This window comes from Crocuta crocuta, unplaced genomic scaffold (genome assembly GCF_008692635.1).
Source record: "Crocuta crocuta isolate KB4526 unplaced genomic scaffold, BGI_CrCroc_1.0 scaffold587, whole genome shotgun sequence".
Lineage (NCBI taxonomy): Eukaryota > Metazoa > Chordata > Mammalia > Carnivora > Hyaenidae > Crocuta > Crocuta crocuta.
In genome coordinates, this window is record NW_027532403.1 from 1,163,186 (window position 1) to 1,188,077 (window position 24,892).

Below are 24,892 nucleotides of genomic sequence, written 5' to 3' on the forward strand. Positions count from 1 at the left end.
TAAAGGATGTAATGTAGAAGCCAAGCCTGTTTGCTTTGACTCTTGTTGAAGTTCCTTAACTGGGATTTAAATTTTATATATATATATATATTTTTTTTTAAGTTTAAATTCACCTGGGTCTGTTTCTATTTGCCAAAATCTAGTTCCTGACAGGTGAATTCTCTAAATATGTCCTGGGGGGCAACTACCCCGCATGGTGCTTGGGCACACACACACATTTATATTTTTGTTTGTTTTTAAAAATTTTTTTAAATGTTTTATTTTTATTTTTTGATGGGAGTGTGGACAGAGAGAGAGGGAGACAGAGGACCTGAAGCAGGCTCTGCACGGTCAGCAGAGAGCCCAGTGTGGGGTTCAAACTCACGAACTATGAGATCATGACCTGAGCTGACATTGGATGCTTAATTGACTGAGCCACCTGGGCCCCCCTCCACATTTATATTTTAAGCCTTGATTTTGTACATTCTATGTGGTACTTCAGTGTCTTGAGGTGAACATTTTGGTAAACTCTTTGTTTCTGACTTGAGATCCTTCTATTCTGGAACTAAAATTATCTTGCCACCTTGTGTGTAGACATTTAACATCAGTGGTTCCTTGAATTGCTCTGTTGTAGTTGTTCGCTAACTCTCTGGTCATAACTCTCTGCTTTGCATTTCCAGGTCATAAAGACACCAATGACCAGCCAGAAGACGTTTGAATCTCTGGTAGACTTCAGCAAAGCCCTGGGAAAGCATCCTGTTTCTTGTAAGGTAGAGTATAGGCGCCTTGGGAAGGGGTCATTTTCCTCAGAACCGACTTATTTGGGGTAGAATTCTTCTGTAGAAAGATGTGAAAGCTGAGGAACTCTTAACTTCAGGCCTGTCTGTGGCTGCAGAGAGCAAGCTGGGGATCTTTTCTAGTTTGCCAGCAGCAGAGCCCGCTTCCTGCGCCTTGCCCAAGGCCGTGAGGTAGGTAGTTTGATATTTGAATGGAGCCAGAGCTTCAGCTGAATAGAAGACTTCTCTGGGTCTCTGGCCTTCGTTGATGAGTTGCTGTGTTTCCATAAATGGTTTTTGTTACCCTTTTGGCTTTTGTCCCTGCTGGGCTTAGGGGAGCCACGGAGCCTGTGTTCCAGACCCAGCCGGTTGAGCACATGCATTCTGCATTCCCAACTGAAAACCATCACTTCACATTGGGAAAGAACATGACAGGTGGTTAGGGACGTGATGAGAGAGGAAGGGCCCACTCCCTAGGTAGTATTAACGAAGCTGTTTCTCAGCTTTGTGGCATTGTGGTTTTGTTTTGTGTCTTGTTTTCCATTAAGAAGCATGGCTGAGTGAGAAGCGTGCCTCTGGGCTTTTTTCCCTTCATGAGATATTCAGTCATTATATGTGAAATTACTGCAGCTGCTGTCCCCTGCTTTGTTTTTATTTCCTTCAGTCTCCATTTGCTGTCATTCCTCTTCAGTCTTCCCAAAACTTAGGGCTACACTTCTGTGTGACCTGACACAGTCAAGTGTCAAGATGGTCGGCTGTGCCTACCATTACAGATTTTTTATAAGTATGCATCTACTTTTCTGACCAGAATGTTTTCTGTCATTGCGGCTCTTCCTACAGTATACTTTTCCTTTCTAAAATATTCTCCAGTTTGAACTCTCAGCACTGTAGTAACCGATGAAAACTCATATCGTTCATGAATCACCTGAATAAGTCGTCTGTCGACTGGCCCCCGTGGCCTGAGAGAGTGGACTCCTGCACTAGTCCCCTTGTCCAGGACTGTTACTAGGGAGTCTCGTTTTTTTGTTTTTTTTTTTGTTTTTTGTTTTTTGTTTTTTTTTAATATTTATTTCTAGGAGAGAGAGAGAGAGACAGCATGAGCAGGGGAGGGTCAGAGAGAGAGGGAGTCACAGGCTCTGAAATAGGCTCCAGGCTCTGAGCTGGCAGTCAGCACAGAGCCTGACGCGGGGCTCGAACCCACGAACCGTGAGATCATGACCTGAGCCGAAAGTTGGACACTTAACCGACTAAGCCACCCAGGCGCCCCAGGGAGTCTCGTTTTTAAACACTCATTCTTTGTTTTGTTTTAAATTGTGTGGATTAAAAAAAAAAAAATCACATCAATAATCAGATGTTATAGCTGCACTTCCTTACTGGCTTATGCTGTGTTAGTGGCAAAAAGCAGTAATGGTGTTAGAACAACGATATATAAGCAAGTCGAAAGCTGGATGAGCAAGTGGAAGTTCAGGGACATGCAGTGATTATCTTCAGCCTCATAATCATTAATTTGTGGAGAGTGATGACCCATTCTTCCATTGGAGTGGCCACAGCAGATGTGGGGATGGGAACTCTGTGATCTTGTAAAATTGCCCATTATGTCATTTCAGAGCTCTTTCCCCAGGTGATACCTGAAGGCTTTCTAGTCAGTTATTCAGGCTCTCTGAAGCATCCAGACAATATAAGGCAGCCACAAAGAACAAGGGTCAGCAGACTTTCCAGTAGAGGGCCAGATGGTCAATGTACGGTCTCTGTTGAAACCACCCAGCTCTACTGTTGGAAGGGGAGCACAAGGAGAGAGTACAAGTAGGGGTGAGGATCGGCACTGCAGTGAGACTGTACAGAAGCAGACTGTGCGCTTGGTGTGGCCTGTGGGACTGCAGTGGACCAGTATCCAGAGTAGCAGAATGACACTGATGTGCCTGGAATGTGTCTTTCTTTGTAGTGAGACTTTGTGAGAAGGTGGTGTATAAAGGCTAAGGCCATGGACTCTGGCGCCAGCATGACGGGATCAGATCCTGGCTCTGGCACTTGTTAGCTGTGTGCTCTTGGGCAAGTTCCTTAACCTAGCTGTGCCTCAGTGTCCTCTCTCCCTGTAAAGGTAGTAACAGTGCTTGTCTCACAGGGCTGTTATCAGGAGCAAATGGATTAATATTTGTGAAGTACTGGCACATAGCAAGTACAGTAAAGAAAGTATATCAAATGAGTGTGAAAAATGTAAGGTATACAATTACATAAAATTAAATTACTTTATTAAGGGACTGTGTCTCTTTACATTCTAGTTGACATACCAGAATCGTGAGTGTATGTGTCTCTGAATCCTCACTGGCATTGAATATTAGTATGATGGGGGAAAAAAAGCCCTTTCCGATAACGTTATTGACAAAATGCCATTTTATTCTAATGAGTACTTCTTTGATTACTACTGAGTTTGAATATTTTGTGAGTTTAGCACTTTTTCGTTATTGAGCTCTGTGCACCCTTTATGTAAATATTAACTTTATGTAAAGCTCCATGTATTATAATTGGAGCAAACATTTTCCCCAGAGTACTTCTGGCTTCTAACCTTGTAAATGGGTGCTTCATATACCATGGCTTGAGTTTCTTTTTGAAGTTGAAAAGCACTTTTGCCCTAGTTATAAAGTCAGATTATTTCATTAATACAATTGTGGTTACACCGGTAAAACTGTTCATTTCTTTGTTCCAGTGGGGGCTAGGGGAGGACATGGTTTCTTCTGGTCTAGAGTAAAAGGAGGTACAAATCCTGCGACTTTATTGCCTGTTTACACAGCATGCAGGCAGGTTAGCTGTAAGAGTAATTCAGGAGGCAGGCCGTCTTTGATTTCAGACCTTTATGGAGTAGCTAGTGTGTGCTAGAAATGGAACACAAGGCCCAGGGCTAAAGTGAGGATTGCTATCTGCAGGAACATCATAGCCTTTTGTTAAAATTACACCATTTACTTAGTGGAAATCAGCTTCACATAAATACCATCGAAAAAATTACCCAGCCTGCCCCATAGTTCCCCAAAGAGATCAGTAGGTGGAATCAAAGCCCACAGTCGGCCTCCAGGAGAGATGATTCAGCATGGTAATGAGGAGGAAGTCAATGAAAGCGGTGTGCAGTACAAGAGGCTCATCCAGGGTACCGGGGCCCCGAAAGGCCGGAGGATGAGAAACTCCCGAGCAGCCCAAGAGTGGCTCCATGGAGCCTGGGTAGTAGTGCTCCTGTGAGGGTTGTTCAAATTGGAGCACACTTCTTCTAGATTCCTGCAAGGGATGTGGGAGAGGAGAGGAGTAAGGGCTACCATTTGAGAAGAGAGCCATGTGCGTAGCAGTTATGTGTTTTCTGATTCATCTTCACAACGTGGGGAAATTGTTACTCTTATTTCACAAACGATGAGGCTGATTTCAGGATATCACAGTGTCAGAAACTATTAAAACTTGAGCCCAGATCTGCCTGACTTCAAAGCTGTGTTCTTTCCAGTGACCTGTCTGCCTCTATCTGCCTTTATTTCAGGATTCCTGCAGTGGGGACATGTAGGTTTGAATTTTTTTTCATGTATTATAATTGTTGGATAAATTATCATGCATGATAGAAATAGGGCCATGCTGGTATTTCAAAACAAATTTTGAAAATGCAGAACTTGATGAATGTGGGTGATATAATGCACAGGGAGAAGGGGCAGTCTGGTGACTTCACAGAAGATAAAGTTTACTGAAAACTCGCTCGTCTTTTCTTTTTCTCTCCTAAAACAGGACACTCCTGGGTTTATTGTGAACCGTCTCCTGGTGCCATACCTCCTGGAAGCAATCAGGCTGCAGGAACGAGGTAGCTGTCCTGACTTGGGCTGGGAGCAGCAGGCCACAGCCCTTGGCGCCTGCTCACTGGGAGTGACATCCTTGAGCAGGCGCTGCGGGGTAGGCTGGGCTGTGCATGGTGTGGGAGAGCCTCTGTGTTCTAGCTTTGTGAACCAGCCTCGCCCTGGACCTGAGGACCTTTTTCATAGTGTTCCTGGGCCTCCTGGGTTCCCTGTGAGGCCTCTGAGCCTTTGGGATGTGGCTCTGGACCCACTTCCACCCCTTACAGTCTCAGCCAGAGCAGTTGTGTAGCCAGCCTGGATTTATATCCCAAATCTCTGCTTTTGATGAAAAGGTTTCCTGCTTATAATAAAAATAATACTGTAAAAGTCACTGAGCTAGGGGACCTTTAAAGTTCCTTAAAGTTCTAAAATGTGTGACAGTGTGACAGGTGGGAGGTAAGTGACAGCGACTGTTGATAAGAACCTTCCCCATCCTTACTAATTGATGCTCTGATGCATTTCCTTTTTAAACCTGAAGAAGGGTCTAAAATGGTTTTCTCAGTACTTGTTGATTGACAAAGAATGATTTCCCCTGTTGTAGAAATAAAAAACCTGGGATATGGCCCAAGGTTATAGAATAGCATTCAGCCTCCTGCCTGCCTTCTCCACCACATTTCTGGAGAGGTAACGATCATGTCTGCTTCAGAGGCAAATAGGCCTTAATAGGACTGTATAAAAAGCAAGTGTAATTGTTTTCAATTACTTCATTCACAAATGCTCACTCTTTGAGAGTGTCATTTTTGAAACAAAATATTTACACCAGCTCTTCCAGAGAGATGAAAGCACATTTGCTTCCTCAAAATCTGCTTTAAATATTAAAACTTTTCTCTGTTTTATGGAATCATTTGCCACACTTGCTTCAAGATCAAACCAACACTTCTGTGTTTATCTATCAACAAATATGCCTAATTACACCTCAAAGAATGCATGAAGCATTTTACCCAACTTTGAAAGGCAGGTTTTTTTTTTTTTAAGGTAGTGTTTTAGAATGTAGCATGTGGGTAATCCACCTCTTAATGGTTTTTTTTTTCCCCACCGAAACATACTGTTACTTTGATAATATTTTCAGATATACCTTGTATCTGACGGTAAGTTGAAAGGCATTTTTTGGTCTTTGCTCCCCTCGCGCTGGCAGTGGGCCCGGCGACCCTACCCATCACATGTTACCTGTGAGGGGAAGTGGGCAAGTCGTCCGACCCCCGGGGGATGTGTTCTTAGACCTCCCGTGGAGCTGCCCTCAGCAGTCCAGCACTGCTTGCCCCTTCACCCCGTTCCCCATGCCTCCTTGGGGCCCGTGAGCCAGAGCATCTGATTCTGGAGCAGCTGTGGTCACATCTGGGGTCACGCCTAGGGTAGGTGCTGTTGCCCGGCAGCCACACTGCGGTCAGGGCTCCATATGTCACACCTCAGGCTTCTTCCCGTGTCCCCATGCCCCATGCTGCTGCCCCCTCTTCTGGTACACTGAGCTGGGTGCTTAGCTGCCACCTCCCACCGTGTCTCCACGTGCCCATTCTGAGCAGTCGGCTGGACTGCATCGCTTCTACTTTGAAACCTGAAGCTGTCTTGGATTCTTCCTCTCTCGTCTGTCGTGTCCATTCATTTGTCATGTTGTCCAGGAGGGTGAGGAGACACTGCATACTGGACCTGCCCCCACGAAGCTGGGGGACTCTCAGGGTCCAGCCACAGATTCGTGTAGTGAAGACACTCCGTGACTTTGGCCCAGCCTTTTCCAGACTTCTCTGAGAAGGGTTTCTCTGTACGACACTGTCCTAGTCATTTCCAGCTCCACAGACCGGGTGGCATATAAACAACAGACATTTATTTCTCACAGTTTTGGAGGCTGGAAGTCCAAGGCCAGGGTTCCAGAAGGTGCAGTTCTGGTGAGGGCCCTTCTTTGCGGTGCACGCTGTTGACTTCTCATTGTATTTTCACGTGGCAGGGAGCAGGAAGAGGAAACCAGCTCTCCTGACTCTTAGGTGGGCTCTCATGCCATCCTCGGGCTCCCCCGTCATGACTTCATCTAATCCTGACCACCTCCCAAAGGCCTACCTCTGTTACTATCACGTCAGGGGGGAGGGCTTCCACGTGTGAATTCTGGGGGACACGCACATTTGGTCCATAAACACTACCAGCCTGAGGTGTGCGTGATACTCCACAGTGGCGGGGGGCCATCAGGAGGATGTGTTTTGCATTAGAGCAGAGCCACCTCATCATCACTCTGGCCCCTGTGGCAACTGAGCAGCTCTTGGGGCCCTGCACTCGTACTTCTCGCCAGCTCCCCGTGCCCTGTAGTAGCACATCATCCCCCGCCACTGTTCTCTGACGCTCTTAGCTTCATAGCTGCTTCTTTGGGCCTTCTTTCTCGGTCCTTCAGCCTGTGTTCTCAGTCTGTGTGGCTTCTGTTCACACTGTAGCTGAGGCCTGGTTGGTGCAGTTGGTTACCTTGTCCCTGTGGGCCAGGGCTGTCTCTCCAGATCTTTGAGCAGGCTGGCACCCAGGAGCAGACAGCCACACCTATCTAATACCCAGCTGACAGGTCCCAGGCAGCTCTGGCAGGTGCTGGGGCCAGGTGGTTAGCTGCTCTGGGAGGGCTGTGCTGGCCTGTCCCCCACTCACTGTGGTATCCTGCTCACTGCCTTTTCTCTGCTCAAGACTTAGTGTTTCTGTTGTAGACTACTGAAATCTCTTCCAGGGAACCTGCTCTCACCTTCCCCTCTGCCCTGACTGTCCTCACCACGTACCTGACTCCCACCTTCATCAGAAGGCCCCATCCTCAGTGTTCCAAGCTGGACACAAACTGTGTTACTTTAACCTTCTTACCCTTTGGCTCTCCCTCGGAGCGGCTGCCACTCTCTTCCCTATGGCATGGCGCATGTCTTTCTTTGCTGCTGTGCTCTTTTTGCTGCAGTACCTGGGACGTTCCTCATCTTCACATTCCCAAAGTGCTTATATAGGACAGGCACTTAGGTGGCTGTCGCTGAAGAGAGGAATGGCGGCTGTGTGGGGTTTCTGACCCTGGGTGCTGTATCCCCCCTTCTCCCCTTCCCCACTTTGTTGTGGATGCCAAGAACAGTAGGTAGGTGGTGCTGATGAGCCAGCGGAAGAAACCTGTTGGAGCAGCTCCCTGGTCCCCACCATGCAGAGGTCCAGGAGTTCACTGAGGAAGCTTTTCTTTGTTGTCTTGTCTAGAGTTAGGGGCTCATAACTGGGGAGAGGTAAGGAGGGGGTTCCAGGAACCTCCTCAAACTGATGCAGCTTTGTGCGTGTGTGTGTTTTATATGGGGCAGGGCTCAGATTCTCAGCGAAGTGCTTGTTTTTATAAACAAGTTTAGGAATTATTGGCCTAAAACACAATACCATATTTAACTCCCACTTGACACACCATTCTGTTTTATTTCTCCCTCTTTTCTTTTTGCCTCTTTTGCTCTGTATTACTCAGAATTTGAGTTGCCAAGTTTATAACACTGTTTAGATTTTTTTCTTTGATATGCTGTATCTTCATATTATTTTTTGAAAAGAAATAGTCTTCAAGTAAGTCTCTGATTCTGGAATTACAGAATTGCCTCTAGAATTCATCATCTGTCCTTGAATATAGATATGACTAAATGGCTCTAGGTAAGTTGGAACCATTAGGCTATGAGATTTCTATCCCCAGGAGTGTATATGCTAGTGAGGGGAGACAGGCCACTGTAAATGTACCAGTTGATCACGTGTTAGATTGTAACTAGTAATCGTGGAGAAAGATGAAGTAAAGAGGATGGTGGGAGTCCTAGCCTGGAGTTCTTACCATTGCTAGTTTCTATGTGGGGAGGGGCCTGGGCGTTGGATGAGATGACACCTGAGCAGAGAAGCCTGTGGGAAGTAAGGGGTTGAGCCAATCACAGGTCAGGTGTTGGAGGAGGGAGGGTACCAAGCACAGGGAGCAGCAGGTGCGGGCAGGCACAGGGTGTGGTGTGCCTTCCTTTAGCATTCTGTCACTAACATGGTAGAAGCCTCGGGGTCTGATAAAACCCTCTGAGCGGAATCTGCTCCTCAGCTTCTGTGTCTCTGCTCATTTCTCCTTTGCACATGCAGTTCCTTCTGCTTGGAATGCCCTTCCTGCCTACTCATCCCTTGGGATTCCTTTCATTCTTCAGGACCTGGGCCTCAGTAGTGGGTTTTGGTGACAGGTTGGTGCTGTGAGTAAATCTCTCCACCTCTGCCCACACAGTGTGGCTCTTCATGAACCTTCAGCATTGGCCTGGTGGGGTGTTTGCTTTACACATCTGAGCCCTCCCACTGTGTCAGGAGTACTTGAGGGCCTGTCTGGTTTCTTCTCTGTCCCATTCCAAGCCTCTGGTCTGAAAGACTTCTTGTGGCCCAAGGACCATCGTTAAGCGTAAAATTCCAAGGAAAAAGCACACTGGCTCTTATCTTATTCTACTAAACACACTTTCACACTTGCTTTGGCAATTCTAAATTTGATTCGGCCTTCTTTTTAAACTTCATCTTGACTAAACTGTTGATGTGAGTTTAAAGAAGTACTCATTACTTACAAAACCAAGAAAGCTGGAAAAGAAAAATATGCATATAATACACATAAAAATATAAAGCTTAGTTCTTTTCTATTTTAAAAAAGTCCATTTATCAATTAAAAAACATGCTTTAGCTTTAAAAGTTGTAGTACATTAATTTTGGAGTTGGAAAATCCCAATCCATTAAAAAGAAGTAATGTTTCCAGGCCACCAGGCCCTTCTCTCTCCATGAACCAGGTAGCAGTGCTCTAGAATTCACCTCACAGAATAGCTTGGCAGAGTAGCTTTGGAAGTCTTGCAATCTATTTGGCATGTAGCTCTGAGATGAAATCTTCCTGTAGCCAGAAATCCTGCCTCTGGATGTGTTTTTGAATGTGCGAATTTGTAAAACTCTAGTTAATCCTGGGGCTGACTATATGACAAGGGCTGCCCTCTTGTTCTTAGGTGATGCGTCCAAGGAAGACATTGACACCGCGATGAAGCTGGGGGCTGGGTACCCCATGGGCCCATTTGAGCTTGTTGATTACGTGGGCCTGGATACTACGAAGTTCATTGTGGACGGTAGGAATTGGAATTCTCTGTTGTCTCTCTGTACTTCAGTTGAGGTAGTCTCTTGCAGCTACGAATTATAATGCCTATTTAAAACAGAAATTATAAGGGGGTCTTAGACCTTCCAAAGTTCTGCCCCACCACCAGCTTAAAGATTCAAGTTAAAAGATGGCAGGAAAAGGAAAAATGTGACTGCCTAGTGCCTCCTCACAGGGTAACTTTTTTTTTAACTTTTCATTTTGACACAGTTATAGATTCACAGGAAGTTTCAAATTTAGCACAGACAGGCCCTGTGTGCCCCTTCCCCAGTTTCCTCTAAGGGTTCCACAGTACAGTGTCACAGCCAGGAAACTGACAGTGGTACGTGGTGTCATTCTGCCCTAAATGCTGATTCGGGTAACCTCCACCACAATGGAAATGCACGGCCATGTAAAGGTGTATCTGGTTAACTGGAGTGGCACTGAGGACAAGGAAAGATAATTATTAAAACTGGGCTACTGAAGCTGAGTGGAGCTCGTGCTTCCGAGTTTCACAAAGAATACTTCTGGGAGTGAGGACGCTTCTCACTGAGCACGAATTTTGTAGTTTATGGGGATGCAAAATACCAGTGGCAGCAAATTCAGATTTTTAACATGTGTCCTAAAAGTTGTTTCACTGTGCCACTGAGGGATCCATCCAGCACAATAACTGGTTCTGGTTTTGTTCTTGGACCACTGGCATCAGCAGTTTCCAGGAAGAGACTGGGGAAGCAGGTGGGCCGGGTACAGCTGGGCCACTCTCGTCTGCTTCAGGGTTCATACAGCCGCCTCGGGGCAGCCTGCCTCTTGCCCCTGGTGTGGTGGCCTCCGGGCTCTCCCACAGAAGAGTAGGGACCCTTTTCCCCAGTCTGTGCCCCCAGACTCACCCTGGGAATGCTGCGATGTGAAAATAAACCCAGTGCTTCATCCCAAGCCCTTTCTCCTCCTCTCAATAGGATGGCATGAAGCGGATGTAAAGAACCCCTTGTTTCAGCCCTGCCCGTCCTTGAATAAGCTGGTAGCAGAGAACAAGCTTGGCAAGAAGACCGGAGAAGGCTATTACAAGTACAAGTGAGGCACAGCTTCTCCGGCTCTGGGAAGGACCCCCGTAAGCACGTACCAGCAGCCCCCCAAGTGCCCGCGGGAATGTTCTCTGTCAGACGTTCCCTCACACAGCACAGGCTGTTCCATGTGCATTTTGATTGTCATCTATCTGGAGTAATGATTTACACTAGTTCTAATAATAGCAGATTCCTCCATTGAGAACTAATTCCCTTTTTTAGTCTGTTCATTTCTGTGTATTTTCTAAAAAGCTTTACACCCTGGGTGCCTTGGAGCAAACATTTCTTTTGAACCTTATCATTTTCATAAAGAATTGCCTGGATTCCTTCACTTGTCAAGGGGACAGCACTTCCTCCGAGTGCGTGCTTTGTTCATCACTGCCACACGGGAGAGGAACAAGCCACTGGACACCCGTGTGCAGTGTCTGTGAGTGCTGCGCTGGGCGGCGCCTACGTCTTGACTCTATGTGAACATTTGCTGCCTGCAGCTTCAAGAAGCCTTACCCTACATTTTGGGCATAAGATGCCATGTCTTTATTCAGATCATACCGATGGATTGTGGGAATATCTCCATGTGCTTGGTTTGTAGGAAGAGGTTTCATTCACATCCAGAATCTGAATGATTATTGTCTGCTCTCTCTTTTTTCCCATGAGAAATCCTTGCTGCAAACTGCCTGTAAATTGATTCTAATAAAATGCAGTCTTTTAATCGGTGAAAATTTGAATTGAAATAAACGTGTATAATTTTAAAATTGTAATAACATGCTTGAATAGTTACAAAAGTAAAGGATGAAAATTTAGGCAAAAACTATTCCCCGTCTTCATTGGCCTGCTTTTTTTTTTTAATTTTTTTAATATAGTTTATTGTCAAGTTGGTTTCCATATAACACCCAGTGCTCATCCCCACAAGTGCCCTCCTCCATGCCCATCTCCCCCACCTCTCCGCCCCACCCCCATCAGCCCTGTTTGTTCTCAGCATTCAGGAGTCTCTCATGGTTTGCCTCCCTCCCTCTCCCCGCTATTTTTCCGCTTCTTCTCCCGCATGGTCCTCCGTTAAGTTCCTCCTAATCCACCTATGTGTGCAAACATATGGGATCTGTCCTTCTCTGCCTGTTGTTATTTAAAGAGGCAGTGGTGGGGGAGTGGCCAGAGAAGGCCATTTACGAATAACCTGCCTGTGGCTGTCACTCCAGATTTCTTACCAGTAAAGCAATAATAAGGGCACAGAAAACAATTTTTAAGGAACATCTGTTTCTTCTTTGCCAACAAAGAGAAACAGTGTAACATAAGCTGCTTTTAATCATTGGCTTGAGAAAGTGTCTTCCAAGATAGAATTTTAAAGCTGGAAAGACATCAGAAACCCTTAAGTCCAGTGGCCTCAGTAAACCAAGAACTTCAGTGATGTGCCCAAGGTAGCAGGGCCAGATTAGAACAAATTAGCAAGGTTGAAAATCTCAAATCCAGACTTTCAAAACAGGACTGTCCCCAGAATGCTCATCCTTGTTTGGGGTCCTGGGTCACGGTTTTAATGGTTGAGAGATTTTTTTACCCCCTCCAGTTCGTGGTTGATAAAAAGAGAGCTTATTAATTTTTTTTTTTTACTGAAGCTAACTATAGCATAAGGGAAAATAAGTAAATACGTTACATGCATTTCTACCACACATAGAACCTGGTTTAGGAAACTTTTAGGTTATTCTTATAGAGCATTTCCTAACGAGAAAAAGGAAACACCTGTTGACGCCACCACCATTTCCATCACTGAAGTTACCCTGTGGTCTCTCGCCCCCTGCTCACTCTCAGGCTGGTTCTTGACCTTCGATGTGAGCCCTGGGCTGAAGAGGGGACTTCATTTCCTTCTTGGCTGCAGTGCCCGGAGGACAGGGGTCCTCATCCTGGAGATGGCAGGGCTCTCTCTTGACCATTGGATTCCAGGAAAGAGAGAACTCAGTGGGGTGACCGTCACCCCCTGCCAGGATATGAGGCTGGAGGTCGCGGTGGTCTTTTTTTTTTTTTTGACCACGGTTTTTAAGTGCACGTTTAAAAGCCTACCAAAAAGTCAGAAAGCTTGGCCTCTGAACATCCTTGCATCATTTCCAGAAATGTGTGTCCCATACATCAGGTTTGGGACCAGGAAGGAGTTTTGAACGTCCTCTGGAACACGGATAGCAGGGCAGCTGTCTGGGTCTGGGGCTCCTCGTCTCTGCATGTCCGGCAGCCGCTTCCCACTCAGACCCCGCGGAGAAGGAAGGTGTCCTCCGGGCCTCTGCTTCCCAGCATGGGCCCGCCTCCTGTTCGCTGCCCCCTCCCGTGGGCACAAACTGAGCCCCAGCCAGAGCCCTGGGGACTCTGTGTGGGCTCTGCTGCTTGGCAGCACGTGTGCAGGAGAGAGGAGGAGTCCGGGCAGAGCGGCGCAGTAGGGCCGCTCCCTCTCACCCCTGGACCTTCCTTCAGACCCCAAGCAGAGATCTCTGCTGCGATGTGGCAAGTAGCCAACTAGGGTTTAGGTCCAGAGGGTACTTTTCCCCTGCTCTCCCTTGTACTCCTTTTAGGGCTATTTTTATTCTTAGAATAGAAAAGAACATCTGAGGGGCGCCTGGCTGGCTCAGTTGGTAGAGCGTGCAACTCTTGATCTCAGGGTCATGAGTTTGAGTCCCACATTAGGCATGGAGCCTACTTAAAATTTTAAAAAAATGTTTTAAAGAAACGAACATCTGAGATTAAAGAGAATATCACACAATTGATGAAATGGCTTGCCAAAAAAAGGCTCTGAGCCTCTGAGCTTAGCCATCACCCTGGACTTCAGTTATGTTTAGCAGGATGGAGTTCTCTGAAGAATATTTTAGTGCTTATTGAAGAGGTCTTTGTAAAATAAAAACTGTTGCCCTTTAGTATCTATAAGATTCACTGTTAGTAATAGTTTCTTGGGGGAAAACAGTTGGCTAACTCCTCTTGACATCAGTCCTAAGGTGGTTTCCAGTGTGAGGACGGTTAAATGGTGAGGCATAGCGGGGTAAGGTGGGACCAGATCTGGGAACTGAGAAGCTTCTGTATAAAAATCTGGTGGTACACAATAATCCCCCACTGGGTGCTGTTACACGGTAAGTGTTCCGACTCTTTAACTTGTCAGCTTTCAGAAGTTCATTGGAGGCTCAACCACTAATCATTGGAGACGGTAGGACTGATACGTAGGTCAAGGCTTACATGACACATGCTGATTATGTTTTCTCTCAGTTTGTGAGTTACACTTTTCACACATGTGAAACCAACTTTTGTCTTGTCTCCCCTCATTTCAACCTAAGGAACCAAGTAAGTCTACCAGAAGTACAAGCTGCGGCTGTAATATTATGGGACTGATTTTCTTGGAAATAGGCATGGATGCCACGTAAATAGCAATCTAAAAAATGCTCTGAACAATGGAAGCATTGCTGTACCCTCGATGCATTTGGTTGTGTAAATTCTATTTTTAAAATTGGTCTGTGACAACGAATTTCAACTACTGGAAGACAGAGAAATCCCATCACTGATAGTATTTCTGTTCAAGGCTTTATCTGTACCTGGTGCAGAATTAATCAGTATGAAAGATTAATACCATGGGCTTTGGGGTTAAACGGACTTGGGTTCTAGTGCTCGACTCTCCTCTGCTTTACCTATGTAACCTGCTGGGGCGAGGGAGGGGCATTTGTCTTCTGAGTGTATATAGTAGGATAGGCAAAATGATGGAACTTGTCTTGCAGCGTTGTTGAGGAACAAAATGGGTTGATGGATTGCAAGTGTTGAGCATTCTGCGCCACAGAATAGGCTCATTGTGACCCACCTCCCTCCTCTGCCCAATTTGGAAGGACGGGCTCCTGAGAACATTTAGGCTTACAGAGTCCTAAACATTTTACACCTGTGGGGAGAGAGCCGAAGATTGAGAACAGATCCAAGTCTCATGAAAGAGCCTTGGAAGTTAAGCTGTGGGGCCACCTGGGTAACAAGACCCAGAGCTCCACGCTCCACCCTCAGCTGCTCCGGAAGGGCTTTCCAGGCCTTGGGAGAGGCCCTGGTCACGGCTGACAGGGAGAGAGGAGCGTGCAGGGAAGCGTTCAGTGAATTGGAAGAGGTGCCCGCCACTCAGGTAAGTCCTCTTCTGTCGTATAAGCCATAGACTGTGAATGACTTAAGACTCCTGGGAAAAAGAGCAACAGGAGGGACGTTTCCTGGATTCTAACACATGCGGTAGGGAAGTGGTGGCGTGCGAACAGGAGAAAAATCAAACTCCATCTACCATGATGGCAGAGCCCCTTTGCAGCACCACAGAGTAACGATGTGGGGCCTTAGCGAGGCAAGAGGCTGCAGGGTCTGAGTGTGGGCGTCACTAACCGTGTCTGTTGCGGAGTTAGTATAAATGATTAATATCAGACTTCTAAGGGTTTGGGGATTAAACAGACTTCTAAGGCTCAGCTCCTCTGCTTATGTAACCTGAGTGGGGCGGGTATTTGTTTTCTGGGTGGATCAGTGTGACACCTCAGCCTTAGTGCTGTAGATGCACTTAACTGGAATCTTCCAGCAGAAAAATGTAGACTTTTCTTGGGCAAGCAGGTATGAGGGGAAAACCTGGAATAAGAAGTGCCTCCTACTGCCCCCTCATAAACAGTCACTGAACCCAAATACCAGGGTTAGAAGACAGGAAACAGAAGCCTCCAACTCCAGTACCTGGGGAGGAAGACTGTGTTGAAACCAAGTGTTATGCGTGGGGCAGCTTGAAAGACGGGAGCCCTGAATGCCTCATTCTGGACCTGTGTGGATGTGTGGGCATGTACTTCAGATTTCCAGAGCTTTTTAGGCTCAGTGTTAAGGTTCTAGAGAAGGGTGAGCGTGCAGAGCAACTGCTCCCGCCTCCATGTGGACTTGTGGGCCCGGCAGGCAGAGTGGGAAGTGCTGTCTGGGGCTGCCCAGTCCTCTGCTGGGAGCCCCAGGAACAGCGGTCTGTGCTCAGCTGCCTGAGGGAGCCGACAGGGAGCCTCCCTGGTGTGAGGCTGATAAGCTGGGCCGGGCAGGCAGGGAGGGAGGGAGGCAGGAAGGGACACAGGGCTGCCCCTGCCGCTTGAAGTGCACGTGGCCGTGGCCGGCAGAAGCTTGAGCTTTACCTGCACGCGTGTCCTAGTCAGAACCGCGGGCGTGTGGGCACATCTGGGGACCATCTGCCCCCGTCTGCACCCCGTCTCAGGGCGGATTTGGCCGGCCGCTGGCAGGCCTGGGCCTATGGTCAGTCATTAACGCTTCTGTATTGGCTTTCTCGGCTGTCGTCCCTTCCTTGTGAAGTCCGCGTGTGCCGGGGGTTGCCTTCTGCTGGGAGGGAGAACTAGTGCATAGCGTCCTTTTATTAAAGTCACGGCTGCTCCCGAATGCTGAGAGGCCAGGGAGGCACAGAACACCTCACTCCCGGGACCCGCCGTTTGAGGGCCCCTCCCCGCTCCCTAGTGAGCCTCCTTGGGCCTCTGTGTTCAGGGGTCCCTGGTGACCCCTGGAAACTCCCCAGCCTGCTGCTGACAGAGCGCTGTTGTAGCATGGAAAGCCTAAAGGAGAGAATAGAGACCGTCATCCTAAAGTCTCCGAGTAAGGTTGGAGTGGCCATGATGCTGAGTGTGGAATTCAGGTTGAGAGCTCATGAAAAAGGGGCACTTTTTGCAAGTGCTGCCTGAACACTGTGTTCCCTTGGAGCAGCCATCAAAGAGAGAACAGCCCCAGGTTACTGGAGTCTTAGAATTGGAGCAGGCATGGCAGCTGCCAGATGCTGGCACAGGGGAAACAGATGAGACTGTTCACCAGGCACTTTGGGGCTTTTGCAGCCCCCCGGGTGAGCGTTGTACAGGCCGGGCTGTGTGAGGCCAGAGCCGAGCGTGGGAGGCAAGCTAGATTGTAAAACCGGTTCCCCTTCTCTGTTCGAGCTTGTGTATCTGAGCTGACTGAAAAGGCCTGTAGCAACAGGGGTGCTTGGCTGGCACAGTCAGGGAAGCATAAGACTTGGTCTCCGAGTCATGAGTTCGAGCCCCACAGTGGGTGTAGAGATTACTTAAAAAAAAAAACAACAAAAAAAACACAAAACGTAGGACAGCAAACAGACCAATTTGTGGGACTTCGTTTTACTTTGCTTGCCTCACACCTTCTTTCCATGGGAGAAAATAGCATTACAGCACAGAACATCATTCAGTGATGCCGCTGAGTTCAAATGCTGAGGCGGGTTAAAGACGGAGAAAAAAAAAAGGAGTCATCTACGAATTCCACTGTGATCATAAAGAAAAACAGGTGTGAGATTAAGTTTGCTAGTTGGATGCGGTGTTCTTATTCCATCTGGCAAATAATACATTTCCTACTGATTTGTTCTATACATTTAATGGAGAGCAGAAACTCATTTAATTTAGCTGGTAACCTCTCAGGCTCTGATAAAGGGAAATGTCAAATGAACACATCAGTGCAGATCCAGTACAATCCAGATTCTGCCCTTTTTGTAGACGTATTTTCTTGATCTTTGGCCCAAAACAGACTAGTGAGTCCTGGTTACCAACTGCTTCCACGGGCAGAAGAAATACGTTTATATCTTCTGTGGCTATAGGTGATACGAAGAAGACATATTTTATACTGGACAAAACATGTTTAGTAACAAATGACAAGACAATTCAAGGGGAAATGCGTTTCTTAGTCATTTCCTGTGTTCGGGCCAGGCGGCTGTCTCGTTTCCCGCTCCCCCTGCCCTGTGGAGGTCGGCGATCTCTTCGTGCAGCCCAGGAGCGAGCGTGCTCCGAGGGCCTGGGTGCACAGCACCTGACAGTGGTGGAGGTGGACCATGTTCCCCTCTGCGTGACTCCAAACCCGGGCTTTCCCCCCTGGGTCCCCTCCTTTCTAATGTAAGACCTGTCTTCTTGCCATGGGTACAGTCACATCTGACCTCATACAGCTGCAAGAACACTCGGTCTCGCAGTTTCCAAAAGGGCCTTTCCTGATTAAAACACTCCTCGGGGCAACATCTGAGATGCCACCTACGTATTATGCCTGAGGGAGCCGCTGAGGGTCAATATATCCTCCATTTCCCTGCCTTTGTTTGCCCCTGGAAGAAGGTTGAGTGAACCAGAGGTGGAGATAAGGTGTCACATATATCAATTTGTGTCCACACCTGGGAACAAAGGAAAAAGTAACTAAAGCCTAAGTTACCCTTCCTGGAGAGGACGCTTATGCTTATACAGGAGAACACACACAGGTGGAGGTCAGTCTTACAAAGCGTTAAGCCATTTTTCTAGGTTATAGCCCATAGGCAGGTGCTCAGGAAGAATATATTCAGTGAGCACATCCATCATGTCTCTCTTTTTTTTTTTAAGTTTATTTATTTTGAGAGAGAGCAAACACAAGTGGGGAAGGGGCAGAGCATCCCATGCAAGCTCGGCACTGTCAGCGCAGAGCTCGATGCGGGGCTCGAACCCATGAACCGTGAGATCGTAACCTTAGCCAAAGTCAGACACTTAACCGACTGAGCCCCCAGGTGCCCCCGTCTTGCCTTTTTAATACCAGGTGACTGCCGCCCATAGGCCTGCTGAGAGCAAACAACATTAGCATTACTTCTTCAATAAGGGCAAGTAACAGCCAGTTTTCACTTAAGTTTTACTAAAAACTATAAATTCTAGATTGCCTAACAGGTGCAAAGCTTTCACTTGGATTGATTCACACCAGCAATGTTTATCTCAAGTAGCTGCTCTTAGTGCACCCTTCCTTCTGTTCCCCGTCTCAACGACTCCTAGTTGCAGAGCGAGGTCATGGAGGTTTGCCCAGTGGAGGGCTGTGGAAGGTTAGAACAGCAGCTTCCAAAATGGTATCTGTTGGGGTGTTTGGGGGGCTCAGCTGGTTGAGTGTCCCACTCTAGATTTTGGCTTAGGTCATGATCTCCATGGTTTATGAGTTCCAGCCCCATGTCCGGCTCTAAGCTGACAATGTGGAGCCTGCTTGGGATTCTCTCTCCCTCAAAGTTAACGGGGCGCCTGGGTGGCTTAGTCGGTTAAGCGTCCGACTTTCGCTTAGGTCATGATCTTGCGGTTCGTGGGTTCGAGCCCCGCGTCGGGCTCTGTGCTGACTGCCAGCTCGGAGCCTGGAGCCTGTTTCTGAGTCTGTGACTCCCTCTCTCTCTGACCCTCCCCTGCTCACGCTCTCTCTCTCTCTCCTAGAAATAAATTAAAAAACATTTAAAAAATTAAAAAATAAATAAATAAAAGGACATACTAGCTATAATATTAAAAAAAGAAAATTTTAAAAATAAAGCAAAATGGTATCTGCTAAGTGAAGGCCCACACCAATGATTTTATTTTTGTCCATAATACATTTAGAATCACATCTTTCTGTTAGTATTAAAATGCTTAATTGCGGTCAAACTATTCAGTTTCTACTAAAAAGCAGTTCAGATTTTGGGGTATGTATGTATGCCTAGAAGTTAGGTGGGTTGTTTTTTGTTTTGTGGTATAATGAACATAAATTATTCGCGTGTGTACAGTAGGATTCGATATTTGCATATACTGTGGAATGATCACATAAGCATATTCACATCACTACAGTCACAAGATTTTTTCTGGTTCTCTTAGCAACTTTCAAATACGCAATACAGTATTATTAACTGTAGTCGCCATACTATATGTTACACCCTGGGACTTATATTCTAACTGGAAGTTTGTATCTTTTGACCTTCTTCATTCATTTCTTGCCACCACCACCTCCTCCCCCCACCCTCAGGCAGCCACCACTCTGTCTCTGTATCAATGAGCTCTTTTTTGCTTTGTTTTAGATTCCACATGTAAATGAGGCCATGCAGTATTTGTCTGGGTCTGACTTCGGTTAGCACAATGCCTTCAAGTTCTATCCAAGCTGTTGCAAATGCCAGGATTTCATTTTTGCTTATAGCTTAATAGTATTCCATTGTGTATATTATACTATATGTTCTTTATACATTTATCCGTTGATGGATACATCTGTTGCTTTCATATCTTGGTTAGTGTTAATAGTGCTGCATTGAGTATGGGGTGCATGTGGTTTTTTTGAATTAGTGTTTTTGTCGTCTTTGGATAAATACCCAGAAATGGAATTGCTGGATATGGTGATTGGCTGCACCAATTCACATTCCCACCAACAGTGCCTAAAGGGCTCCACATCCTTACCAACTCTATTTCTTACCTTTTTGAGGACATTCTAACAGGTGTGAGGTGATCTTTCATTGCGGTGTATTTGCATCTCTCTGATGAGTAGTGACGCGGGACACCTTTTCACGGACCCGTTTGGCCATCTGTACGCCCTCTCTGGAAAATGCCTGTTCAGATCCTCTGCCTATTTAGAGTTTTTGGGTTTTTTCCCTACAGAGTCGTGGGAGTTCTCTATATAGTTTGGATGTTAACCCTTTATCAGAACTTAGAAGTTAGGTTTCACACAAGGCAGCTCTTGACATTCCCCGGGTTTCTGTGTATGAAACATAATCCCCTGTGGCAGAAGTCGTAAATGTAATTTGTAGAACAACTACTATGTCGTGTGGAACATTTAAGTTTCTCTTTTCTGTCAGAACCATGCATTAGCCCCTCAGGATTTTTCTCTTTTAGAAGGAAAGTCACACAGACATCTTATTGCTCACAGGCCCTTGATTAGAGGTTTCCATGTTGTTGCTGCCTTGGACCAAACGCTGGAGGAAAAAATTACTGTGCTCCTACAGCTGTAGCCATGGAACAGTTCAAAGGCCCCTTCGAACAGCTCGACAGGTCCTTGCCAGCAACCTTAGCAGCCAGACCAGCTAAAACTAGAAGGAAAACACCCCCCCGTAAGGACCAGGATGCCATCCTCCTCTGGGCACACAGTTCGGCTCTGAGCTCGCAGGGAACGGAGCCAAATCACTCCCGGATCCAACAGAGAAAGAGCCGAAGGCACGTCCCTCTGCCCACAGATGCCCCCCGATAGCTTCCCTGGGGCCGCACCCCTCGGAGGCTCCCGACTCTCCCCGCCCAAGTGCTGCCCGCAGCAAGCAGGGCTTGGCCGAGTGGGCCGGGAACGAGCACGGGCCTGGGGCAGCCATGCTATCTGGGAGAAATGGGCTATTCTGGAAGGAACATAGAAACCTAGGAGGGAACCAAGTTGGTGGAAGGAATAGCAGGCTGGGAGGACCCACACACTCCATTTCTTCATCATCGTTCGCTCATCTTTTCTGTCATAAAAACGCAGAGGAACCACCGGAGAGAGGGCCCGAGGGGCTTCGGCAGGGTCCCGTTCCCAGCCCTGTATCCTTGCCCGCACCTGGTGAGCAGACTGTGACTCCTGTCCTTCGAAGATCCAGGGAAGCCAATCACTGTTGGCATCGGTCCCCCCCGCCCCCACTTCACTACCCCCTCCTGCACCGTGTATGTTTGGATTTTCTAGTGAACTCCCGACAAGAGCATGAATGGCAGCTTTAGGGCGTTTGGTTCCTGAACATTAAGAAAACTCAGAAGGTTTTCAAACGAGTGTGAAACCATCCTAACGAGTACGTCTCCTGAATAGAATAGAGTTTTCCCCTGGTTGGTTCGCGTCTGGGACTGACGAGGAGCTGGAGAGGCTCCAGAAGACAGTAAAGAAGATGATTAAAGGGCCGATGATGAAAGGTGGAAGCAGTCGGATCGCTTCGCGGGAGAAGAGAAACGGCCCCGCGACTTCATGGCAGCCCGTGCAGGGTGAGGGTGAGTGTGGGGCCAGCTGTTCCCCAGCTGTGCTGGGGGTGGGGAACGGAGACCTTCAGTCAGGCCGGTGGGTGGGATCCATGGCTCTCAAACTGGTTCCAGGGATGCAGAGCCACGAAATACTGATTTTTAAACTGAAGACGTATAGCTTTTGTTAAAGCAGATCCCAACTTCTATACCAGCCTAATGAAAGCTTAAGGGAAGATTCTGGAATGCAAACTGAAAACTGGGAATATGTTGACCTCCGGGAGCTGAGCGGGGCACAGGGACACCTCGACTTGGGCAGCCCAGTTTGAGGACTGCTGAGCTCCGGTGATGGGCGATGACCTCACGCCTGCTGACGGCCCGGCCCGGGGCCCAGGTGCTCAGGGAGGAAGAGGGTCACTCCCATCTGAACCCCGGGGACAGTCTTCCCCCCGCTGGCCCCGGTTTACGTCTACACCTGGGAGGGGAGGACTGCACAACTTGGGAGACAGCAGAAGGCGCCCCTCTGACGTGGAGAGGCCAGCGCAGGCCTGGCCCGTGGATACAGTTCACCGTCACCAGCTCCGGTTACCAGGGACTTCGCTTTTTTTGTTTTTTAAAAAAGGAGACGTTGTTTTAAAATGTTTTATTACAAAGCTTCTTTTAAAAAATGCTCAGCACGTTAACTCAAACTGGAATGACAAACGTTAGATGGCAGTTCGGGGCAAAGGCTGTGCCTTGTTATTTAAAAAAAAAAATGGGTACATCAATGCTCATTTTAACAACTGGCATAAAATCCCACTAATTGGCTAATAAAAACAGATACAAATACAGAACATTGAAAGTAATAACAATTCAAGTGCTGGGCTTTTTACAACAAGGGGGTGAAAAGAAAGGAAAATTCACTGCAAACCGGCCTGCTGACAGTGTGTTAAGGTTTACCATTTAAACAAAGGAGATCAGAAGAAAAATAAAATGAATAGGACTGCCAACTGCTACCCGCAGTGTGGTTTCAGCTGTTACATTTATTTAACTATCAAACACCTTACGAAGACAGGAGGCCACTATTTGTTACAAGTAATTCACAGAGAAGCCACTTGCCGGACTAGACGCCGCTCAAAAAAGGGCGGCTTCTTTTCATTTCCTTTTTATTTCAAACTTTTCCAGATCTTTGAGTTTCTCTTAAAAGCTCATAGCTAGCAAAATATACAACAAGAAAGTTTAAACTAAAAAGTGTAAATTAAAAAAAAATTCAAGTTTAAAAAAAAAGAAAAGCAAACACGAGATTGATCCTTTTGCACTGTTAAATAAAAGCTTCAGGAGAAAGAAAAAAAAAAGATGAAGACCGCAACAGAGAGGGACGTCTTCCACGGAGGTCCCCGCCAGGGCCGTGAGGACGTGCCGGCTGCAGGCTCGGGGTGCTCCCGGCAGGCAGACATGGCCAAGTTACTGTCCTTGCCAAAGGTTGCAGGCGCGGACGCAGGGCGCTCTGGGAAGTGCACGCGGAGGAGGGGCAGCTGCTCAGCCTGCGAGCTTTCTCAGGTGCTCTGTCTGCTCGGCTGGGAAACCTCTTATGCTTGATTTGGAACTTGGCTCTTGCAGTAGATGAAAGGGGGTTTGGCAGTGATTGTCTTTATGGATCAGCGTCTCTAGCGGTGACCTCAGGGTGAAGGTGGCGGCAGTTCTCCATTGGGGTCCACTGGGCAAGCCCTGGAGACAGTCTGGGTTTTCAACAAGCTTCCATCTCCAGAAGAGGTCCCGGGGTGGCCGCCTTGGCTTTGCACGTTGGGAATGAGCTTCGTTTTCCACCTCAAGAGGGAACAAATGAAATGCTGTTAATGTGCATTCGTCACAGGCCTTTCCCTTCTATTGCACACAGTACGAGTCTTGAGATCTCTGCGTTTAGGAGCCTGCTTGGGTGATCTGGTGATGGCCACAACGACACCCCTACGGGAGCCCCAAATCCTCGGACCACGTTGGAGAACGTCTGCTTTGGTGCCATGTACGTGTAGATGTGCGCACAGGGACGCGGAGTGCGCACCCAGCACTGTCAGGGCCGTCATCACTATGGCGACCTGGCAGCCGTTCTTATCATTAATGCCCCTACTGTCACCGCCATCCCTCAAGATGGCTGATGGCAACTCTGAAGAAACCATCTATGTACGCAGGCAGCTACTGACAAAGCAAAAATGAAAGGGGAGGAGACCAGCACAGAATGCTATGGACCGAGAGGTCTGCCATGCCCACGTCACTTCCCATCCTCCTGTGAAGCTAACCTGTCCCTGTTTAACAGGGACACGCATACCACGGCACTGTGGTTTTTAACACTGCAGCAGGGGACAGAGAAGAGCTAGGCAGGGCCGTGGCTTTCCAAGAACAAAGGAGCAAAGCCTGCACTGGTGGGGAAGGCACCCCGCACATTCCTATTTACACTGAATGTCTGCAGCACACATTTCCAAAGGTTTGGTCCAGGCTGCTGCCCCTGATGAGGACTGGCCCTGTGGTCCTGCGCTGGGATCCGTCCCCACCCCCCCCGTGGTGGGCTCATTCTGAAATCATGAGCTGAAGACTGAGCAGCCCCTCCCCCCCCCCACACCGCGCAGTCCAGCAGGTCTGACACGTGGGGCAGCACCTGCAACTCCTGGCTCACCAAGCCATCCTTCCCTTCCCTTCCCTTCCCCACCAGAGGGCCTTCTCCTCCTCCCTTCTCAAGCTGAGCAGAGTCACAAACTTGGCTCTCCGGTGTGGCCATTGACCACACAGATACCGTGCGCCTCCCTGGAAAAAAATCACAGCATCTCCTACTAAAGCCATTTCATTCCACAGCTTCACGTCTTCCCACCGCTGTTTCATGATTTCAGCGTCCTTTTACAAATGCTCCCGAAGAGCTGCTTTCACAGATGTTCCGTACAACTGCAAACCAAAAGGCAACTGCTCCCACTCAGGACACTCTCCTGATACATATAACTGGTATCTGAATCAACTGGCAGAGAATGTGTCTTGCTATCAAATAAGACAGAACGAATGTGGTTGCTCCTTTAAAATATAGGACCATCGGGGCAGAGCAAGCCTTACCTCCAAATGGGAGAAATGGGGGCCTTACAGAGTGGCTTTATAGATATAAAACAGGTCAAATCACGATTCTTTTCAAGAAACCACAGGCATGAGGCTCTGGAGACTGGAGACTTCCCACATCTAAGGCTTCACTGGGGGGCTGTGGCTGGGCCAGGCCAGGCGAGCCCCAGCACAGCCCAACCCACCAGTGAAGTCGGTGCAATCAAAGCCGGCAATTACTGCCCCGGCTTCAAAGGCAGCGCGGCGAGGCCCATCTTACATATGTCAAGGCTTGGGCTCCCTCCGCCAGGAGTCACCGCGTGGGCCATTTGTAGAGTGGGTTTGGAGGCGGCATAAGACCCCTCCCCTCCCGACCGCGCCCACCATCCTGCTGTAACCCATGAAGTTCTCT

At 47.8% G+C, this 24,892-nt stretch overlaps 2 protein-coding genes across 7 annotated transcripts in view; one reads left to right on the plus strand and one right to left on the minus strand.

Annotated features, from left to right (window-relative positions):
- Positions 1-11,505, plus strand: part of HADH (hydroxyacyl-CoA dehydrogenase) — a 47,952-nt gene extending 36,447 nt beyond the window's left edge. The window contains exons 6-9 of the mRNA XM_077778477.1: positions 660-749; positions 4,509-4,581; positions 9,571-9,687; positions 10,649-11,505. Coding sequence (XP_077634603.1) covers positions 660-749; positions 4,509-4,581; positions 9,571-9,687; positions 10,649-10,767 — 399 coding nt within the window. The 3' untranslated portion in view covers positions 10,768-11,505. The remainder of the gene's footprint in view (positions 1-659; positions 750-4,508; positions 4,582-9,570; positions 9,688-10,648) is intronic.
- Positions 11,506-22,057: 10,552 nt separating this feature from the next.
- LEF1 (lymphoid enhancer binding factor 1) overlaps positions 22,058-24,892 on the minus strand; it is a 120,505-nt gene continuing 117,670 nt past the window's right edge. For 3 of the 6 annotated variants that reach the window (XM_077778447.1, XM_077778445.1, XM_077778449.1), the window contains one exon: positions 22,058-23,235. In XM_077778447.1, the coding sequence (XP_077634573.1) occupies positions 23,156-23,235 (80 nt within the window). In that variant the 3' untranslated portion in view covers positions 22,058-23,155. The remainder of the gene's footprint in view (positions 23,236-24,892) is intronic. The other 3 variants (XM_077778448.1, XM_077778446.1, XM_077778450.1) reach the window with 1 other exon arrangement.